Source organism: Mastigoproctus giganteus, chromosome 8, assembly GCF_048544385.1.
Source record: "Mastigoproctus giganteus isolate SK-2022 chromosome 8, ASM4854438v1, whole genome shotgun sequence".
NCBI classification, from domain to species: Eukaryota; Metazoa; Arthropoda; class Arachnida; order Uropygi; family Thelyphonidae; genus Mastigoproctus; species Mastigoproctus giganteus.
This window is the reverse complement of record NC_143582.1, coordinates 108,612,244-108,631,584: the sequence shown is the minus strand read 5'-3', so window position 1 is coordinate 108,631,584 and position 19,341 is coordinate 108,612,244. Positions and strand designations below refer to the sequence as shown.

General features: G+C 37.3%; 1 protein-coding gene across 1 annotated transcript in view; it reads left to right on the top strand.

Annotated features, from left to right (window-relative positions):
* The window catches only part of LOC150081759 (methionine aminopeptidase 1), a 172,802-nt gene extending 167,632 nt beyond the window's left edge, over window positions 1-5,170 (top strand). Inside the window, exon 13 of the mRNA XM_090379623.1 lies at window positions 4,510-5,170. Coding sequence (XP_090235749.1) covers window positions 4,510-4,673 — 164 coding nt within the window. The 3' untranslated portion in view covers window positions 4,674-5,170. The remainder of the gene's footprint in view (window positions 1-4,509) is intronic.
* Window positions 5,171-19,341: the final 14,171 nt, after the last annotated feature.

Here is a 19,341-nt window from a genome sequence, read left to right as displayed (position 1 = left end):
CTTAATGCAATCCATATGTCTTGCATTTATATAGGCCAAATTGCATCCTGATGGCAGTGCTGAACCCTTTGGGTGATGTGGTGTTGGAGTTGATTCTCAGTTGCGGTATAGTTTGATGTTGTCTGTGTGCATCAGGTGAGAAAGCATGTACAGTTTCTTCCTTCCTTCTTTCTTTTAGGGTTATCCATACATGCTGTTATTGTGGTCAGTGTATTGAGTGCTAGAAAGAACCATAGTGGGCTCAAGATTTTTCTTCTGATGGGGATCAGTCTGATCGTGACATTCTTGACATTTATGGGGTCCTCCATTTTGCCATGGTTGCTTCTAGGAAGTATTTTAGTGTCATGTTTACTTTTTAGATCTTGTGTCTCTATCGGCCAACTATGGGGCATGGAGTTGAAGGCCTTGCTGTAGCCAATGTAGGCCTTGTGCAGGTTGCACCGCTTATTGTAGGCTTGCTCCATAACTGCAGCATAAATAGGCAGTTGCTCCTAGCATCCTTTGCTCATCTGCTTACATCCCTTCTGCTGCTCTGGCTCTCCAAGTGGTCTGATATCTTTTTAGTTAGTTATGCAGCTGAACTGGTGATTCTGACTAGCTGCATAACTAAACATTGTTGAGAGACAGGTGATTGGTCTATACTTAGCTAGGTTTTTGGTATGTTTGTCTTTAACGTTCAGGTAGATGATTCCTCAAGTCAGAGACACTGGGATTGTGTCAGGGTGCCTTATCTGAGTGAACTTCTCTGCCACATGCCCCTGTGTGCAGCTGAAATCCTTATACCAGTAATTGTGGATGTTATCTATTCCTAGGGTTTGCCAGCTGTGGGACTTCCTGATCAACCGTTTTACTACTTCCTCCTGAATCTGGAGCAATATGGCCTTAGTTACTAATGCTCCTAAAAACCAAATAACAACAACCTCCTGAATCTCCCGTTCTGTCATCTCTTATATGTTCTTCATTTTTTTCTCTTTTGAGATCTATCCGGGGATGATAGGGGCATGGGCATTATGACTAACTTTGAGGAGTTCGTTATGGCTAACTTCTAGGAGTTCTGGAGATCTGCTGCCTTCCTTATCCAATTTTCCTGTAGAAGGGCTCAGGAATTCATTAAATGTCCTTATGTCTGTTTTTCTCTGGGCACTCTCCCTGTAATGGGGGAGTCTCTTGCTGAGTGTTGTGAGTTTCTGCCTGAGGATATCAAGATATTCTTCAATCCTCTGATTATAAGTCTCTCGTTTGCTATGGATGTTGTCTCTCTTGTGGATGGTCTTCAAGTCAGCCTCTTGCTTTTGTTACCCTGTTGGTACTGGGTCAGTTGGCCAGATGGTGGTGCTGTCTGCCTCAGCCATAACTTTGACCTTGGGAGAGGTTGTCTGATGAAGTTACTCACGTGTGGGTTTTGTTTTTTAACTGTCCACACACCACATTACAAAATAAGTGGCACATTTTTCTTATTTCATTCAGTTATGAGCAGAATTTGGTCGCATCATCTCTCAGGCTGCAGTGAAGCTCACCCAACCTCAATGCCTGGTTTCTAATATTGTGTATATCTTTATTGTGATCTCATACTGCAAAATATACCTATGAGAGAAGTTTTTAAAACAGAATTACCCAAAGACTGCATATTTTTTTTATCAGATGCAGGAGAAAATTTTAAATCTCTTGATTAATGTTATAGGGTGTCCCTAAAATCACACAACCTTGAAGTTTAAAGTTTTTAATTTGTTAATAGGGAAATCTCTGTTTTCACTGTTACAGATTGGTTTCCCCATCATTCCAAAAATTCTGTGGCTTGATAATTTAATTGGTATTTGTTGCCATTGAGTCAGTTGTTTGTGTAACAAGCATAATTCCATTTTCAGCAGTGCAGTTTGCATTTGCTTGTTGATTGCTTGCCTTAGATGTAGTCATTTGAAACAGTTAATGAAACCTGTCAGCTACACTTTACCAATGGCAGTTGCTCTACCAAATAATTAACTTTACCAATGGCAGTTGCTCAACCATTTTTTGACTTAATTGTTTTTGCAAAAATTGGATTGATTAATGGTTAAGAAAATGCTGGAAGGTAATTTCTGTTAAGTAATGATACGTTTCAAGGTGTTAGCAGACAACTACTGCAATTGCCAAGGAAACTTGCTTTACAAGCTTCCTTCCTTATTTTAATTATAGTTATATAATATCGGTGTAGATACACCATAGTTAACCCATAAATTTGAACTACGTATGTAGTGTAAAAGGCATCGTTTTAATATTATCTCATATTGTGGGTGCCTTCACAACGAGATAGCTGGTATTGCACTATTTCAAATAAATAACACTTCTCTAGTAGAGAAGACTACCAACACCCTTTGGCATCTCTCATATTGTGGATATAACTTTGCAACTGTGATGGCATGTTGCACTACCAGAGTACCTGCCTGCCCACTGATGATGAAACCCACTAGCTTCGAAATGATCATCTGGTTGGTGCTATCCTCTGAAAATAAATAACAGTATTCTCTACTAGAGAAGCATTATTTATTTGAAGTAGTGCAATACCAGCTATCTTATTGTGAAGGTACTCACAATATGAGATACTATTAAAACGATGCCTTTTACACTACATACGTAGTTCAAATTTATGGGTTAACTATGGTGTATCTACACCGATATAGAAACTGCCAAATGGCAATTTCTTTCTGTGTTATATATTATAAAATAGAAAGAAATTGGAAGTATTTCTAGACAGTATGTCATTGTCACTGTGTATTTGCAACGTATATAATCATTCATTTTGCAAGACATTCAATATTAGTTTACACTAGTACTGAATATCTCACTAATGCTGTTCTACTATTTAAGTAGTATGCATTAAATTATATAGTATGCATTTAACTTTTCAGGTGATTTGATTGCTGAAATCATATCACACTGTTTATTATGCAACATGTTAAAAATATTGGACAACCCCAGGCAGTATTTGAACCTGGCAGTATTACAGCTGCCAACATTAATCCAAAATTAACATTTTGGATTAATGTTGGCAGCTGTAATTCTGTGGAAATTATATGTATCAGATCTACTGTGTTATCTAATAAAAATAACAAATTACCCCTGAATACTTAGACTATATACATAATCTTCAAAAAACATAGAATTTTTGAACATCTGGCAATTTCTGGTTCTCAATGATGTTGGATTTATGACATTCTGCTGTCACATAGAAAATTCAGCCGCGAAAATCCCCTGTTGCTTAAAGCTACATTCTGCCCATTACAACAGCTTTGTAAAGGAATGGGTGAAACAAGAAAAAAATAATTTTTCACTTTGAGAGATAAACATCCTTTGTTAAGAACCAATGCTATAACATATATAAAAAACATGAAATGCAGTGTTGACAAGCTTCTTTTTTTGGACACCCTGTAGTACAGAAATGTGTTAAGATTAAAACTTTGTGAGATTTCTGTGAACGGAATGTTGAGAAAGAGCAACATCTCTTTGAAACTGTTGATGAAAAATTTTCCAATCTCGATATAGAAAGTAATAACATTAAATGTATATTTTGCTAGAAATATTTTTTATTTATTTATTTTTATGAATGTGCTATAAATTAGATTAAAATCTCTGGTGCAAATTATGCTATTTGTAACTGCATAGAGTGTTACTATCAAAAGTTAATATATACAGTGTATTCCAGTTATTTGGGCCACCGGTTAATCGGGGCAGCCGTTTATTTGGGGCAAATCTTAAAAAACAGAAACCAATCAAGAAAATAGCCAGGGCTTACTTCGCTTAATTGGGACAGCATGCCGTTTAATCGGGCCAAGAGACCGCAGCACTGAAGACTACCCTACGATTGTCTTCGACCGTACACGTAGTTCAGTCGGATTTCTGGCAGTCACAACCATAAAACAATTAGCAGTCACCTGTTTATTGGGCTCTTGTGTTAGTGAATCTATCATAAACTGATAGTAAACTCGATCTTATTGAATTTGCGCTAATACCGACAGCTGGAATTCTGTGGGTTATTATGGTGAAATGTGTTTACACTTCCATGAAATCTTCAATCATATAAAAAAATTAATTTTTAGATCTTCTCTTCATTCCTATTTTTAAAGCTTTGTAACTCGTTACTCCGTTCCTTAATATATCATTACTTTCATAGCCTGTGGATAATATTCCTCATATTTTCTCTAATTAGAATCACTGTTTAATAGAATTAAAATTCAATTCACAAACGTGATCACAATGACCGGCGCTTACTACACATCGTATAGTGAACCGTACATTACTATGGTGAGTTCGTCGTAACGTGATTTGATTGTACAGTGAACTAATTGTAAAGGGGGAGGTACATTGTATTTTTAACTATTTACGTGAAACTTCGGATAATTGTGGCATCCGCTTAATCTGGCCAAAATGCACTAGTCCCGATGCGTCCCAAATAACCGGAATGGACTGTATTTGTATAATTTTCTGCTTGGGCTCTGAATTTTTTAATTTTATTTTATTATTTTGTTTTTTAAGGAACTTGGCAAGATGTTGTATGGCCTGATGACTGGACAGCTGTGACAAAGGATGGGAAGAGATCTGCACAATTTGAACAGACCTTGCTTGTAACAGAAACAGGATGTGATATATTAACAAGGCGACTAGATAAGGATGGCAAGCCCTATTTTATGGATACATAGCCTGTCTGCCAAAAGGTGAAATGTGAAAGTTACTCCAGTGCATTGCCATAGAGAAAATTATATTTTGAAGCAATTTATGTATGTGTAATTTCATGATCTCATGCTAAAATAGCATGAGACTACCATTTGGATAGTTTGAAACTTTTGGGATATTGTAAAGTTGAATATTAAATATTGTTAAGAAGAAGAAGAATGAGTTACTGAGTTGTTAAATTGTAATGCAAACAGTATAAATATACATCTTTGGTTTGCACATGAGAATTACTTGAGTGAGAAAATTGTTTAATATGTAGTTGATAAAACTGTTTCATAAACTGTTGGTGGGAATGCTACAGATGTGAGTTTTGAATTTATGTTGCAAACCAACTTTTTTTCCCCCATCCTTCACCAGCTTAATATTGATTATGAAAGAAGTGTCTGCCAAAGTTTTTGTTGCTTTATGGCTACTTTTCTACTGCTGTAAGATATCATTCTTTGCATGCATTGTGTAAGCCTTTACTTTAGTTAAATGAATAAAAATAAAAAATTGTATAGTTTTGTACTACAACTATGTAGGATTTTTAACTTCTGCATGTTGTGTTAGCCTGTTTCTAATGCAAATAAACATCTATAAATAAAAATTGTACAGATCACATTTGCTTTCATTAAAACTATTTTGATAAATAATCAATTAGTGTTATAATTTTGATATTATAAATGGCATCTGTTGATATTTTTGGAAGTCATTAATATTATATTGGGTTTACTTGAATGTTACACATTTTAAGTACTAGTAAATGACATTCATCTGTGAGCATTGGCTCTACGTGATAAATAACTATCAGAATGGTTTATTCTTAACCATTATTTTTAGCCATATATATATATATATACACATATGTTTATATATTTATGGTTATCTGCAAAATTGGTCACATCTTTATATTCATTAAGATTTGATCTATTCTGTAGGTATTGTTATTTTTGTCCAGGGATGATGATGTATAAGTATTGTAAAGATATTTATGCTAATTTAAACTAATTAGTTGATATTCAGAAAAAACAGGAAACAGCAGATTCATGAAAGAGAATTTATAACTGGTAAGTCAACTGTAGATTGCTGGTGTAAAGCCTGTTTTGATGCATATTTTCATGTATCAGTGAATTATTAAAAAAAATTATATTTGTGTGTGTATACATAAAAAAAAAAAAAAAAATACAGAAATTGTACATGTGAATATATTTAGATTGCACTGTGATTTGTTTACCCTGGTCGAAATTTGCGCTACTGATGAACAGGTGTTTTTAAAGGGAATTTATAGTAATAAGTAACAATGTTATATTATAGTTATTTGCAGTTCCTTTATTCTTTTAAAAATTATCTGGGGAAAAAAGGGAAAAAGAATGTTTAGCTAAAAATAAACTGCATTTTACATTCCTACATATGTAATTAAGCAAAATTTAATTAGGCATGAAGGTATTCATAATGTTTGTATGTCAACTTAAAAGTAGCTTGCCACTTGTTTTAAAAATTGTCATTGGTTTCTCCATGATTTTTGGCCACTACAGTAAATATTCTATAACAAATGAGAATTACCCAATAAGATAACTTGGTGTAAGTCATCTGTTAGGGTTTCACTATTTTCACTATATAATGATATCATTATATCAGGCGAGCTGTTAATTTTTTGTTTTGCTTATTTATATTTTAACTTATTTGCCACAGAGCTTTACTTATTAAAATCTTGAACAGAACTACTTGGATCCATGTTTATTGTATTTTTTTTGTGTGTAATTCCTAAGTGCCATCACAGGGAATTAAATCTAGAAATGAAGATTGGCACTACTTTCCTATTAAACTTATTTAATGGAGTTAAATCTTAATATTAAATACAGCATATCATTATAACACGTTACAGCCACTCATGTGACACAGTATTGACTGGTCAGCAAGAAAATGCTGCCTGCTGAAACAAGCCATGTTTGAAGTACAAAGTCACAGAAAGAGTGATAATAGCCACTAACAATGAACAACCATCACAGAAGGGATTAGACTTGAAATAGCAATTGAAAACATGATGTTCACTTCATGTTACCCTACACTCCCTAAATGTGCTTGCTTTTAGCTTTCTCAGCAGAATACATTGCTACTTAAAAAATTTTTTTTTGGAACGTGACACAAAGTTGACATCTGAAATGGGTTAACTTTTTAGAGCTGAGCTTCGAGAGAGAGAGAGAGAGAGAAATATTTTTTTTTATTTGGTTCTTCCGAGAAATGACCATAATTTATTCTTGTTTCATGTCTTGTTTTGGCTCAGTTTGGCCTAAAGTAGTCAAAGCCCCAAAAATTCCCAGAACAACTTCATGTTTGAGCTTCACTGCTTGCCCATCAGTGAGTGCTAAAAAGCTTGTCTTACATAACTTTTGGGTTATTATTATATATTTTTTTTTCTCAGCCCATTTTAGCCTCCTGCTCTAACTTGCTATCCTAATTAATTTTCCATATTTTGTGCCATGTAGCAGCCATTCAGTGTACATCACCTAGCTGTCCTCATATATGTTCTGGTGCAGTCCGTGGACTTTGTCTCTTAGGATTTTGTTAACATGCAGTTTTTCGCCAAGAAAAGTGTGAATTATATTATGTCATAATATACTCTATTTAGTGTTAAATTTTCACTTGCTTTAAATATGTTTCATAGGAATCTAGTGTTATTTGTCTTTATTTCTAGATAAAATCATGTTTATTTTCATATTTCTATTAACATTTGTGAATTTCTTGAATGTGTAATTTACTTTGAATTATTTTATTGAACTTTTTTTTTTTAATTACTAGTATATATAGGTATATTAGTTTGCATAATGAAATTTAGATAACAAATATTGCATTCTTGTTTTACCCCTGTACTGGAGTTTTCTCTGGTTGGTAATAAATTATTTATTGCATTGTATTCTTTCTTCTAAGAATTTCACTCTCCAAATGTAAATGAAACAAATTTTTCACAATTTCAGTAGTGATTACTACCAAATAATTACTAAATGTATGAAGTCATCTATCGTGTATGGAAGCCAGTGTTGTTGGACCTAATATTTAGTTTGCTTGGTAACAAAAACTACATACATCTGCATAGGTGGGAGGTCATTAGAATTTTCAGTAAGCATATATTAAAAATATAAAGTTTAATGTTTTTGTATATTTCTTTATACAAATATATTTTTTCTTGAATTAGAGGCTTTAACATTATGGATATCAATCCTATCCACCTACCCAAAAAAAAAAAAATGAGCAATAGTATTAGAAACTTCACCGAACTTTAATTGGTATTTGGATAGTTTCTGAATTGTGTAGATGTAAAATTGATATATATATATATATATATATATATATATATATATATATTACATGTCCGTGTGTTTTTAAAATTTATTCCAAAAATGTGAATGTGTAGAATGTGCTGAGTACAGCATTTCTGTGTTTTAATCTTTAAACATTTATCCTGCCCAGGATAAATGTTTAAAATGAGATATTTTTCTTTTTTTTTTTCTCTTCAAATTACTGAAACATATATCAGATATCTCTGCCTTGTTAGTCGAGAATGATTAAATATTTAGAAATTGTATTATTAAATTCTGGTTAATTGACCATAGTGAGTAAATAAACAGCCATTGACATTGTGGAAAGTTGGTGGGGACTCATAAATGATCAGTTTTTTTCTAGCTGATAGAAAGGTCAAGTATTAAACACTAGTTCATTACAGTTTTCACTTGATATAAGAACATGATCTCAAAATTGTTATTTATGATGAGTTCATGAAAAATAGTTGAATAAAAAGGTTTATATTTACTTCAAACTACTGTATGCAATATATTAATGGGTGGCATTTACTATTTTGTTCATCAGCTACATGTTTAAAATAGCTTCCTTACGTAGGCTAAATTTCAATTTTTTTTTTAAATTGAAGTGTGGAGAGCTGTTAAAGAAATAAACATGCTTTGTACATAGTTTCACTGTGAATAATTTTGTGCAGACTCATAAAATTGCATTAATACACCAGTTTTGGAAGCTGTTATTCGTAAACTATCTCAAAGCCAATCTGGTTAATATCAATTTAACCAGTATTGAATTAAATTAATTTTTAAATTCTTAATTAAGTGATATGTATGATTTCTTTAAATCAACTTGAGAATGTTGTTTCAAGTTGGCTATTCAAATATTGCACAGCAGTAGATTTCCATAACCAGTTTAGAAGTAGTGGTATTGCACTACATAGATGAATAAGTTCAATACATGTGTACCAATTATTGATATATGAGATCAAATCCATCTAGCTCATTGAGGGGGGTCCCTATCAGCACCATTTTTTAATTATTTCTGACAAAGAAAGAAACTAATCAGGCATTTTGGAATAAAAAAAATTCTATTTCATATGTGGAGAGTGCTATTTTTCATTCAGATATATGCAAGGCCCTTTACTACATAATGCCATACAAATAAGTATTCTTATATATGGTCATAAAAAATTGAGGTTTTCATTAATTCAAACACACAATGCTTATTCACAACAGCAAGAAGGGTGGAGCAGAATTCAAATCCAATCTGGCACACAAAGAATTGAGACCTGTCTCTGTTCCAAAGTACAAAGAAATTGAGTTTCTGCTGTGAACAGACTTTTAGTGCATAATATTTCCTTGTGGTTGGGGGGGGGGGGGCAGTAGCTATTGTTCCTTCTTTAGCCTTGCATGTCATAACAATAAATAAGGACCATGCATTTTGACACTTATAAGAAATTCAACACATTTGTGTCGGATTTCTTTTAATAAACACTACTCTAATAATATATTAATTTCATTGTTTAATGAAGGGTGTGCTATCATGGTGAGGTGCCAGGATCATATCTTCCTTTCCTTCTAATAGAGAGAGAGAGAAAATTTTAAATAAACTTATTGCAATAAAGCATGCATTAATATTAATTTGGAAGGAACACCATTCCTGTATGTTCCAGCTGAACGTTGAGTCTGTAGTAGAAATATTCAGAATAAGTCTGAAATCTGCCAGTGATGTTATATTTTATGATATTCTTCCCAGATATAAAAGCTTTTTTTTTTTTTTTGAAAACACCAAGCAAAAACCAAGTACTTAGTACCGTGCGTGGGTTGAAGGAGAAGTATGGGGGGAGGGGAGGGGGGATGCCGGAAACTTTGCTCTAGAGACTAAACATGGGTTTCACCACTTCAAGCCTCCAATAAGCAAAGTGGTGGTATGTGAAACACTTAATACATTTTTTAAACACTAGTTCAAAAAGTTGAGTATAATGAGAGCTACCCAGTTATATAAAAATGCAAAGGTGTCAATGTACTCTTCATAAAACATTTCCATTTTTTTGTATGTTTACTGTTACCATAACTTATCATTATAGTGCAAGCATAAATTCCCAAATAAAAATTCTTTTTAGGCACATGCATGAAGCACCTGCTGCTTTCATCTTTTGTCCATCTGCATTTAACAGCTTGACTCTCAGTGGATGGATTTCCACAAAATTTTTATTTGCTCCTTTTGGATTTCAGCCACCTCAAATTTCTACTTGGCCAATTTTAAAATTGGCCAAGTAGAAACTCAGCAATTTTTCTATTTTTCACATATAAATTATCTGTATACTAAGTACATTAACCATATACTGTATTTGGTTTAGCTGAAGCATTAGATAATTTTTCTTGCAGTGCACTGATTGCAAGAATGAATGGGAAATGTGTAGAAAATGTCCTTGGTTTATGCATATAATGTATATATACACTGAGTAATCACTGAAGTATGACCACCCTATGTAAACAATGCGACCCGTTGACTGTGTGAGGTAAGAGAGTGCACAGTTAGTTGACCTACGTAGCATAGATAAGGTGTCAGTGATTCAGTAGGTAGTAAAAGGAAGGATTTATCGCTTTGGTAAAGGACAGATTGTGGGTGCTCGCCGAGCTGGTGCCTTGATTTCCCAAATGGCTGAACTGTTGGGGTGTTCGAGAGCCACAATAGTTAAAATGTACCGGGACTGCCGTCAATTGGTCAAAACTGTTGAGGTTAGAAGTGTGCAACGACTCATACAGGTGCAGTGCTGTTGAAGAGGACTACCCAATACAACATAGGCCAACACATTGCATAACCATGTGTTGCACATATGGGCTATACCAGCAGACACTCCCTAAGGAATCCTCTCCTAACGTAAAATACCTGGTGCAAAGAGCATGCAAGTGAGATAGAAGACTGGAGGAATGAGTCGTGTTATTTACTCCACAGTGGATGGTCTTGTATGGATTTGTATCAACAAGAAATTCATTCAGGTACCAAAAGGTGGTTGTATGGTGTGGGGCATGTTTCACTGGCAGGAACTTGGAACCTTAGTGCATGTGGAACAACATGTGGTCAACTGTTTGCTGACTGTGTACACCCCGCTCTGTTGCACTTTTCCCAAATGGCAATGGTGTCTTCCAAGATGACAATGTGGTAAGCCATTGGGCACTTGTGCAGGAATGGTAATATATGCATATCGATTGCCGTCCAAACTCCCCCCGATATCAATCCCATAGAGCGCTTGTGGGACACTATGGAAAGGCAAATCAGACGTCTGGCTACACCAATTGCCTGCATTACCTGCATTGCTGACCGCATTACGCGGCTTGGTTGGCCATACCTCCTGAACGCTTCCGACATCTTGTTGAATCAATGCCATGTCAGATAGCTGCTGTACTGAGGGCAAAAGGACCTACGAAGTATTAGGTAGGTGGTCATAATTCAGTGATCGCTCAGTGTATATATTAATTTATTATCGGTTATTACTATTTGCTTATAATAATAGCCGGAACTTGAAATGTGTTATTTCAATTAAAATCCAGGAAGAAATAAATATTAAAAAAATGTTGAGGGAACTGAAAGTTCCCTCATCATTTTTTTATATTCATTTTTCATATTTATTAAGAAAATATTTATATTTATATATTCATTTTTATTTTTCATATCAAATGTTCAGAAAAGCAATTCAATTAATTTAATGATAAAAATGCGATATGTCTGAAATGTAATGCACAAGTGTTTTACATGATGGCCACTGTTATTCAGTAAACTGCTCTTTCTGTGCATGCTTTGCTTCAACTTTCTCTAGTTCAAATAATACCTGAAATGAAATGTAGAAAATCATTTTGAAATCAGTTCAACCTAATCTAAAGTTAGAAATCTCCAGTAGAATGTCGCAAGAATCGTGACCGCTGTGCAATTAGAGATGTGAAGAAATTTTGCTAATTCTGCATCATACCAACATAAGAGTAATAATGAAATTAGAGTAGTTGCCAGGAAGGATACTTAGTCACTGTTTAGAGGGGGCTATAAGGGGACAATCGCTGGAAGATAAATTTTCTAATAGGTCTTAAATAAATTTTGATGTTTTTTGGATTTTGACGTGGAATGGATGTGTTGGGGGAGAGGCAAAGGCCTGGGAGTTGGAATCGACAGGGAAGATGACCCTGGTTTGGCTGTGGGGCATGCCCACAAAAAAAGGTGGGGAGGGAGGAGAAGCTCTTCCCCCCAGAAAACAATTCAGAGCGGTCTTTGTTCTAGAGTCTGAGACAGTTGTACAGGACTGTTGGTGCCCGATTCATGTATGTCCTTTGGTCAGGTTCCATGATGGGATTAGATAAGGATGGCATGGATCCAGAGTCCCGACTTAAGAGTTCCATAATTAGTAAGGTCTGGTTACTTTTGACTTGTGTTCCAGTCTCTGGACTTATGGTGAAGAAGTGTTCTTCCAAAAAGCTGGGCAAAAGAGAAGAAAGCATATGTTGAGTTTGCAGGAGAAAATGCTCCTGGTCTTTGGGATTGAAGTGGATTCTCGTGATTAGGATGCACCTTAGGTCCTCGTAGCTGGGACAATGATACATCAGTTGCTGCTATGTTTCCAGGAGACCGCAGGAACAGGAAGCGTTTTCCATTAATCCCATTGTGATTAGCTTCGCTCTAATGGCCAATAAGAAGGCATGAAGTCAAGACCTGGAGAGAATCATGGTGGCAGGTGGGTTCTTCGAAGTTCGGATAGGAATTTCTTTTTTATGGTACCTTTGTTGGTGTCATGCCAACATGACTGCCAGAGGTTACGTAAATAGATGGTGAGACGTTTTTTTCCATTGTAGCTGCTTTCTGGATTGGTGGTATAATCCCGGAAGGTAGTAGATATCACTCTGGCAAGATTAAATAGAAGGCCACAATGCACAATCTGCAGGTCTGGGGGAGAGCTCCGCCACGGCATGAGTGCTGACCATGCAGCAAGCATGGGAAGTGGTCAGCAGGACTATTCTTTGAATGGTATTCAGTTTTGATTGATTGACAACTATGTTGACTTTGCTGAACCCCATAGGTGATGACAAGTAGAAAAATAGTTTTATAGAAGAGTCTGAGAGTTCTCTTAAGTCCCCAGTCCTTTCTGGTAATTCTTGCATTTCATTGCAGAGTAGTTTTTGATTTTTCTGTGCAAATACTGTAGATGAGGTTTGTCGGACAGATTTGAATCCAGTTGTAGACCTAAGTATTTCAGTAGTGTTTCTGATCTTGATTTGTGGAGGTCGATTTGGGTCATCCTTATGTTTGTGGCATAAGGATGAGATCATCAGCGTAGGCTAGAGAATGCACCCCAGGTCTTGCTGAAGAAACTCATTGAGTACCATGTTCCAAAACAATGGAACCCAATTTAGAGCCATGGGGAAAGCCTCTATGAACTTGATGATTTACTTGAGAATAGGGTGCTGTCACTGATATACCGGTGTGAGAGGTATTGGAGAATGTGCATAAATTTGCAGGAAGTTTTGCAAGTCGGAGCCTTTCCAGGAAGCTTCGTCACAAAAGGGTGTCGAACACCCCAGCGAAGTCTATTGAAATGACCAGAAAGTACTTCTGGGTGCAGGTGTTTGCAGTTTCTATTATCTTCTAATTTTTGATGTGTAATGCTAAACGCAGTGGAAGACAAAAGTTTTTTGGGGGGGGGGATGCTGAAGACTGGAGGAAGAAATTGGAAGGGGCCTATAGAATAAAGAGAACATCAAAATTCTTGCCTGAACCTATTTGGCTTTTAAAACACTTTTACTTACCACATAGCTCACATACTATTAATACTAACTGAAGTATCACTAATTTCGACTGCGATTTTTTTTTTTTTTTGGTTTACACAGTGGCTAACACTGAAATGGCAGGATCCGGCAGAGTACAAATATTAGTAACACCCGGCCAGCCTCCCCATGGCTGGTATTGGTAACGTCAGGTCTCCCTAGGGACCCAGCAGCTAACATGCCGGACCAACAATGGGCACAACATAGTACATACCCCAAGCACTTTTAAATCACTGGCTTGTCGGATACATAGAACATACGTGGAGATAGGAGAAATCTCAGGAGCTGTCAGACCCTCAACATACCTAATTACCTTTTTGTAAAGCCGTATTGGTTGCTGGAATGGAGGTTGGCAGCCTGGTAATGAGATTCAATGCGTTGCTGGAGTAGTTTTGCAAAAATTTTGCTGATAACCGAGAGAAGGGCGATGGGATGATAGTAGTCTGTTGTTTGGAGGGATTCTTCAGCAGCAGATGAACATTAGCAGTTCGCCAATCTAGTGGGAACCAACCAACTTTGAGGCAATGATTGAAGAGATCTAGGAGCAGATTAAGAGTGTATTCGATGACCTTTTTCAGAATTTCGGGTTCCGGGCGACCTGGACCTGGTGTCTATTTTTGATCTGTAGTGCAACTTGTTCAACTGGTAAGTTTCATTGTTTTTGCATAGTACAATTTGATCCTGTGTTAATGGGGTTACAGCTGGTCGAAAGACATAGTTTAATATATTATTTATGGATTCCTTCCAGCTTGTGATTTGGCCTTGAGGTGTCTTGGTGGAGTGGACCACTTCTCAGGGGAGTTTATTAGTGATCATTCTGTACACCACTCCCCGAGAACCTCATTACCCATGGTGGAATCCAGTTGCTCCCAGGAGAGGTTCTCTGCCTGATCATTGCAGTGTACTGGTTCCGTTTTTCCCTGTATGCTTGTTTAAGAGCTTCTATTTCAGGTTCTGGCCAATGTCCATCAGGCTCGGAAAACTTTTTTCATTTACCTCCTGTTTAGGTATAGGTATGTTGAGGGTCAGACGGCTCCAGGGATTCTCCCATTTCCACGTATGTTCTATGAATCGAGATACAGTACCCTGTCTATGTCAGAGGTTTAAAAATAATGTGGGTCATGTGGTATATAGTTTTTTGTGCCCATTGTTCATCTGGCCTTTTGGCCGCTGGGACCCAGTTACCATACCTAGTGATGGGGATGCCAGCCAGGTGTACCAAGAGCCTAATTATACTCTGGCAGGTCCTGCCACTTACTTTCCTGGGATTTCGGTGGCTCGGACCTAATATAAAAGTTGGAGCGATTGTGGTTCATTTACGTAAAATTGCATTTAGAAAGTGCTACGTGGTGTTTTACTCTGACAGGACTATTCCTAGAGCCTAAAAGGTCGGGCAAAATTTGATATGATTTAAATTTTGATATGAGGCAGTTGCTGTACAAGAAGGTGTTGGGAGGGGAGAGTGAAGACCGGGGGCTGAAATAGGAAGAAGAGGGATCGGATAGGAAGGTGACCCCCATTTTCAGTGGGGCATGCCCATGCCCCACCAGAGTGAGAATTTAGGGAGAGGAGGAGAAAAAAATCTCCCACCTACCCAGGAAAAAAAAAGAGTGCAGTTTTGGTTTGCCAATAGGCCATATCACCTATCTCTGCTGTAATCCAAATAGTGTGGTCAGGTGCAGTGATGTCACCACTGACTCAATGAACAAGGTCTTGTCCTGGCAAGCCGGCGTCTGGGGTTTTGGAATTTTTATTATCTGGCCTTTGTCGTGCAGTGAATTGGAGTTTTCTTCTGTTTACTTTTAGGAGTAGGAATTTTGGATTGGTGTTCAAACTGGGTATCACAGAGTGCATGCTGTGGAATAGCTTCATGAATTATGGTAGGTTTTATTTGTTTGTCACCTTGTTTGACCTGCAGTCCTAGTCGGGTTGCTTTTAGTGTATTGCTATCATTGTTTTCCTTCTGGAAAATAGATCCTGGGCATATTGACTGAGTGCCTTGTAGTCCTCTTGAGGATCTAACAGTCTGGGTTCTTGGTTGGCTGGTGTATTGGATTGCCGTCATTAGGCGTAGTTGTAAGTTGTCATAGAGATTGCAGTCAAATATTGTCTCCAGGTTGCCACAGGGACAGTGCGTTATCTATGATGCCAAATTGGTGAAGCTTAGCTTTAAACGGGCCATGTCCTATAAGGAGGAAGGTGGTATTCAGACTGGGGTGAAACAATGCTGGCACCATGGGGTAAAGCTTTGTGACAGTGGATCTTCTAGTCACTGCGCCTTTTTCTGTGTCGCTCTATCTCCTCTGCTAAATCTGGACAGTGATTCTTCTCTTCTCACAGTTGCGGTCATAAGTGATGTCAGTGGTGAGGTCATACATTGTAGCCGATGTGTTTCTAGCAAGATGGTAGAGCAGACTGCAGCAGGTAGCCTCGAGGTCCAGGGGAAGAACCCCTGCCAGGACCTGGAGGGTGGCTGTGTTAGTCATTCTATTTGCTCTTGTCATGGTAAGGAGGATGGTCCTCTGAATGGTTTTGAGGATCCTTTTATTCACTTCTAGACCTGCCCTCACGTACGAGACAGGGGAGCCATATGGGATGTATGGCTTTGTAGTAGAGGGACAGGGTAGTATGGCTGAGTTCCCAGTCCCTGTGGGTGTCTCTAGCGACAATGGCTGCGTATATTATCATTTGTTTAATAGACCTATCTGTTTAGGTAGGTGGTGGACGTCAGAGTACCCAGCACATGAAAGACTGGACCCAGGGTATCATAGCAGAACATTGCCCAAAGCATGACACCGCTGCCACCAGCTTGTTTTCGTCCCACAGTGCATCCAGTTGCCATCACTTCCCCAGTAAACAACCCACATGTACACAGCCGTCCACATGGTGCAACAGTAAAACTGATTCATCAGACCTTCTGCTAATCACTCAAGGTCCAGTTTCGATGCTCACGTGCCCATTGTAGGTGCTGTCGCTGGTGAACCATGGTTATCGTAGGCACTCAGAGCGGCCTGCGGCTATGCAGCCCCTTTTCCAGCAGGGTTCGACGTACTGTGTGTTGTGACACATTACTCCCATCACCAGCATTCCAATTACCGGCAAGTTGCGCCACAGTCGCTCTTCTGTTGCCACGTACCATCCGGGAGAGCTTTTGCTCACCTCTAGCATCGATGAGCCATGAACATCAACACCTTGCCCGTAGTTCGTGTATTTTCGCTCCTCGGACCACTTTCAGTAGGTACTAACAACGGCTGACCGTGAGCATCCCACCAGCTGTTCCAATTCGGATATGTCAGACCCAGTCGTCTGTCCAATCCAATTTGGCCTTTGTCAAACTCGCTTAAGTCTGCTGCCTTTCCCATCTGAAGAACAAGAGTAGCACTGATTAACGGAGCTGAGTATCAGGTGTTTTTTATACTGTGTGCCGACCCGCGCACATGCTGTAGTTCACCTGCAGTTGCTTCGATTTGCATAACGACTCGCTGGTCATAATGTTTTGGCTCATCAGTGTATTTACATTCCCAGGTTATTTTTGAAAGTAATATAACCCCACCACCCTATCCTGTCTGTTCTCTCTGACTACATTGCATATTTTATAGAAGCTCGTTTCCGCCTATTTTTGAGTGACCACTTTTCTGTGAGTTCTGTTATGTCGGAGTTAGTTATCCTCATGGAGTTCGTTAGTTATCCTCATTAATTCTATTGACATTATTTCCGACGTTGCTGTCCACTCAATTCAGGCTACGTATTCACGTGTGGTTACTACCCTGACTATAAAGTTAGGGTAGTAACTTACTAACTTACTACCCGAGTGCCTTAAAGTGCCCTTAAAGTCATTTACGCTTTTTTCTTTAGAATTAGCTGGGGAAAAGTTTAAAAGCTGTCTTCGTTATATTATTCAAATATATAATAATACTTATTTTTTTTAAAAAATACACCTCTTGAGTTTCTACAATTTATACTCAATTTATACATCATCGTGTGCATAATAGGTATTATTCGCCACCTGTTTAATGATATCTCATTCAACAAGTTCTTTCAGCTTCGTACGAAGCTGAAAGACCTTGTTGATCCACTTCATAATCCAAAACATCAGCTAGTGCGTGCACTGATATTTATTGCAAAAGCATCATGCTTTTTCATGGCATTAAAAGTTATTGCAAAAATAGCTGATCTGTAATATTTAGGAAACAAATTAGGAAACGATCTCCAGATGCACCTCAGCAGTAACAGCTAGATCAGCAGTAACAGACTCCATAGCACAGCTGCCGTCCAACAGAAGCCATTGAGGGCATGGTCATTTCAGCACTCATTAAGCTTTGTCAGGAGCACCATCACATTAAAAACAGTCTGCTTGTCTCTATATTATCCCTCAACTACACTTATACTAAATCTATTGTCGTCCCAGTCCCAATTGCTGTAAACGACCCTTTGTTCCGGTTACAGCAGTTACACAATCTTTACTGCAAAACAAGTGAAACATTATCTACATACCATCCTGCAGTCGTGCAAAAACGGGAGTGAGGTACAATGTAGTTATCTGTAGATTGGACAGCAGTGCTGCTAAATTTTCACAGGAACCGCTTAATACAATAAATAAAACAATACTATACTGATGATTTAACACTCTTGAACTCAATTAGCTCAACAGATAACTCGACAAGTACCATAGCTGAGATAAAACAAGCCCTTTAAAATCTATCTATCTTCTTTCTCAATGGAAAAAAAAAATGCCTTCCGGATTTTGCTCGTAATTTGAAAGTTAATTTTATTATATATCAAAGTAAAAGGAATTCTAAAAGTGAAGACAATTTTTACATTAAATATTGATATGTCAGAAGGAATTTTGTAGACATCAAGAATTCTGCGTACTGGGACAACATTGAATATGTCGACTCTGGTTTCGGCTTGCACTATTATTGAAAAATATATGCAGTAATTTTGTTTTATGTGGTCCGAGGAAGTAAAAACCCTCCCCAAGATTCACGATACGAATACTAGCTCAGTATGGAGCAAATACTACACAAAGTAGGGTATAAGGGTTGTAGGTTTTTAGGAACATTAGCGACTCAGACCATATTGCTCTGTGTATATTTTCTTGTAAATTGCGTATGTTCTGAGGGCGATTTTCTGTTTGCTGGGCGAAAAACTTGAGTTTCAGGTAGCAAAACTATATATCAGTCTCGCTTGAGACTGACTAACCCAGCCACGTTGTGAAAAAGGCCCATAAAAATTCTTCGCGTCATCGACAGGACTCGAACTCAGGTCTTTTCCATACAGTGTGGGGCGGATGGCGATCCTGCCAACTATACTACACATGTGGGCAGTGGCGGATTAAGGATATTTGGGGCCCCTAGGCAAATTATATTTGGGTGCCCCCCCAAAAATAATAATAAAAAAAATAATAATAAATAAATAAAAGTTAGGTGGCAAATAAATGAAATTTTGTACTTTTGAATTTTTTGCTTAAATTTTCGCTTAAATTAATCAAGATTTTTATGATGTTTACTGAAAACATTAATCTATTTTAGAACGCTATAGGAAAATGTCT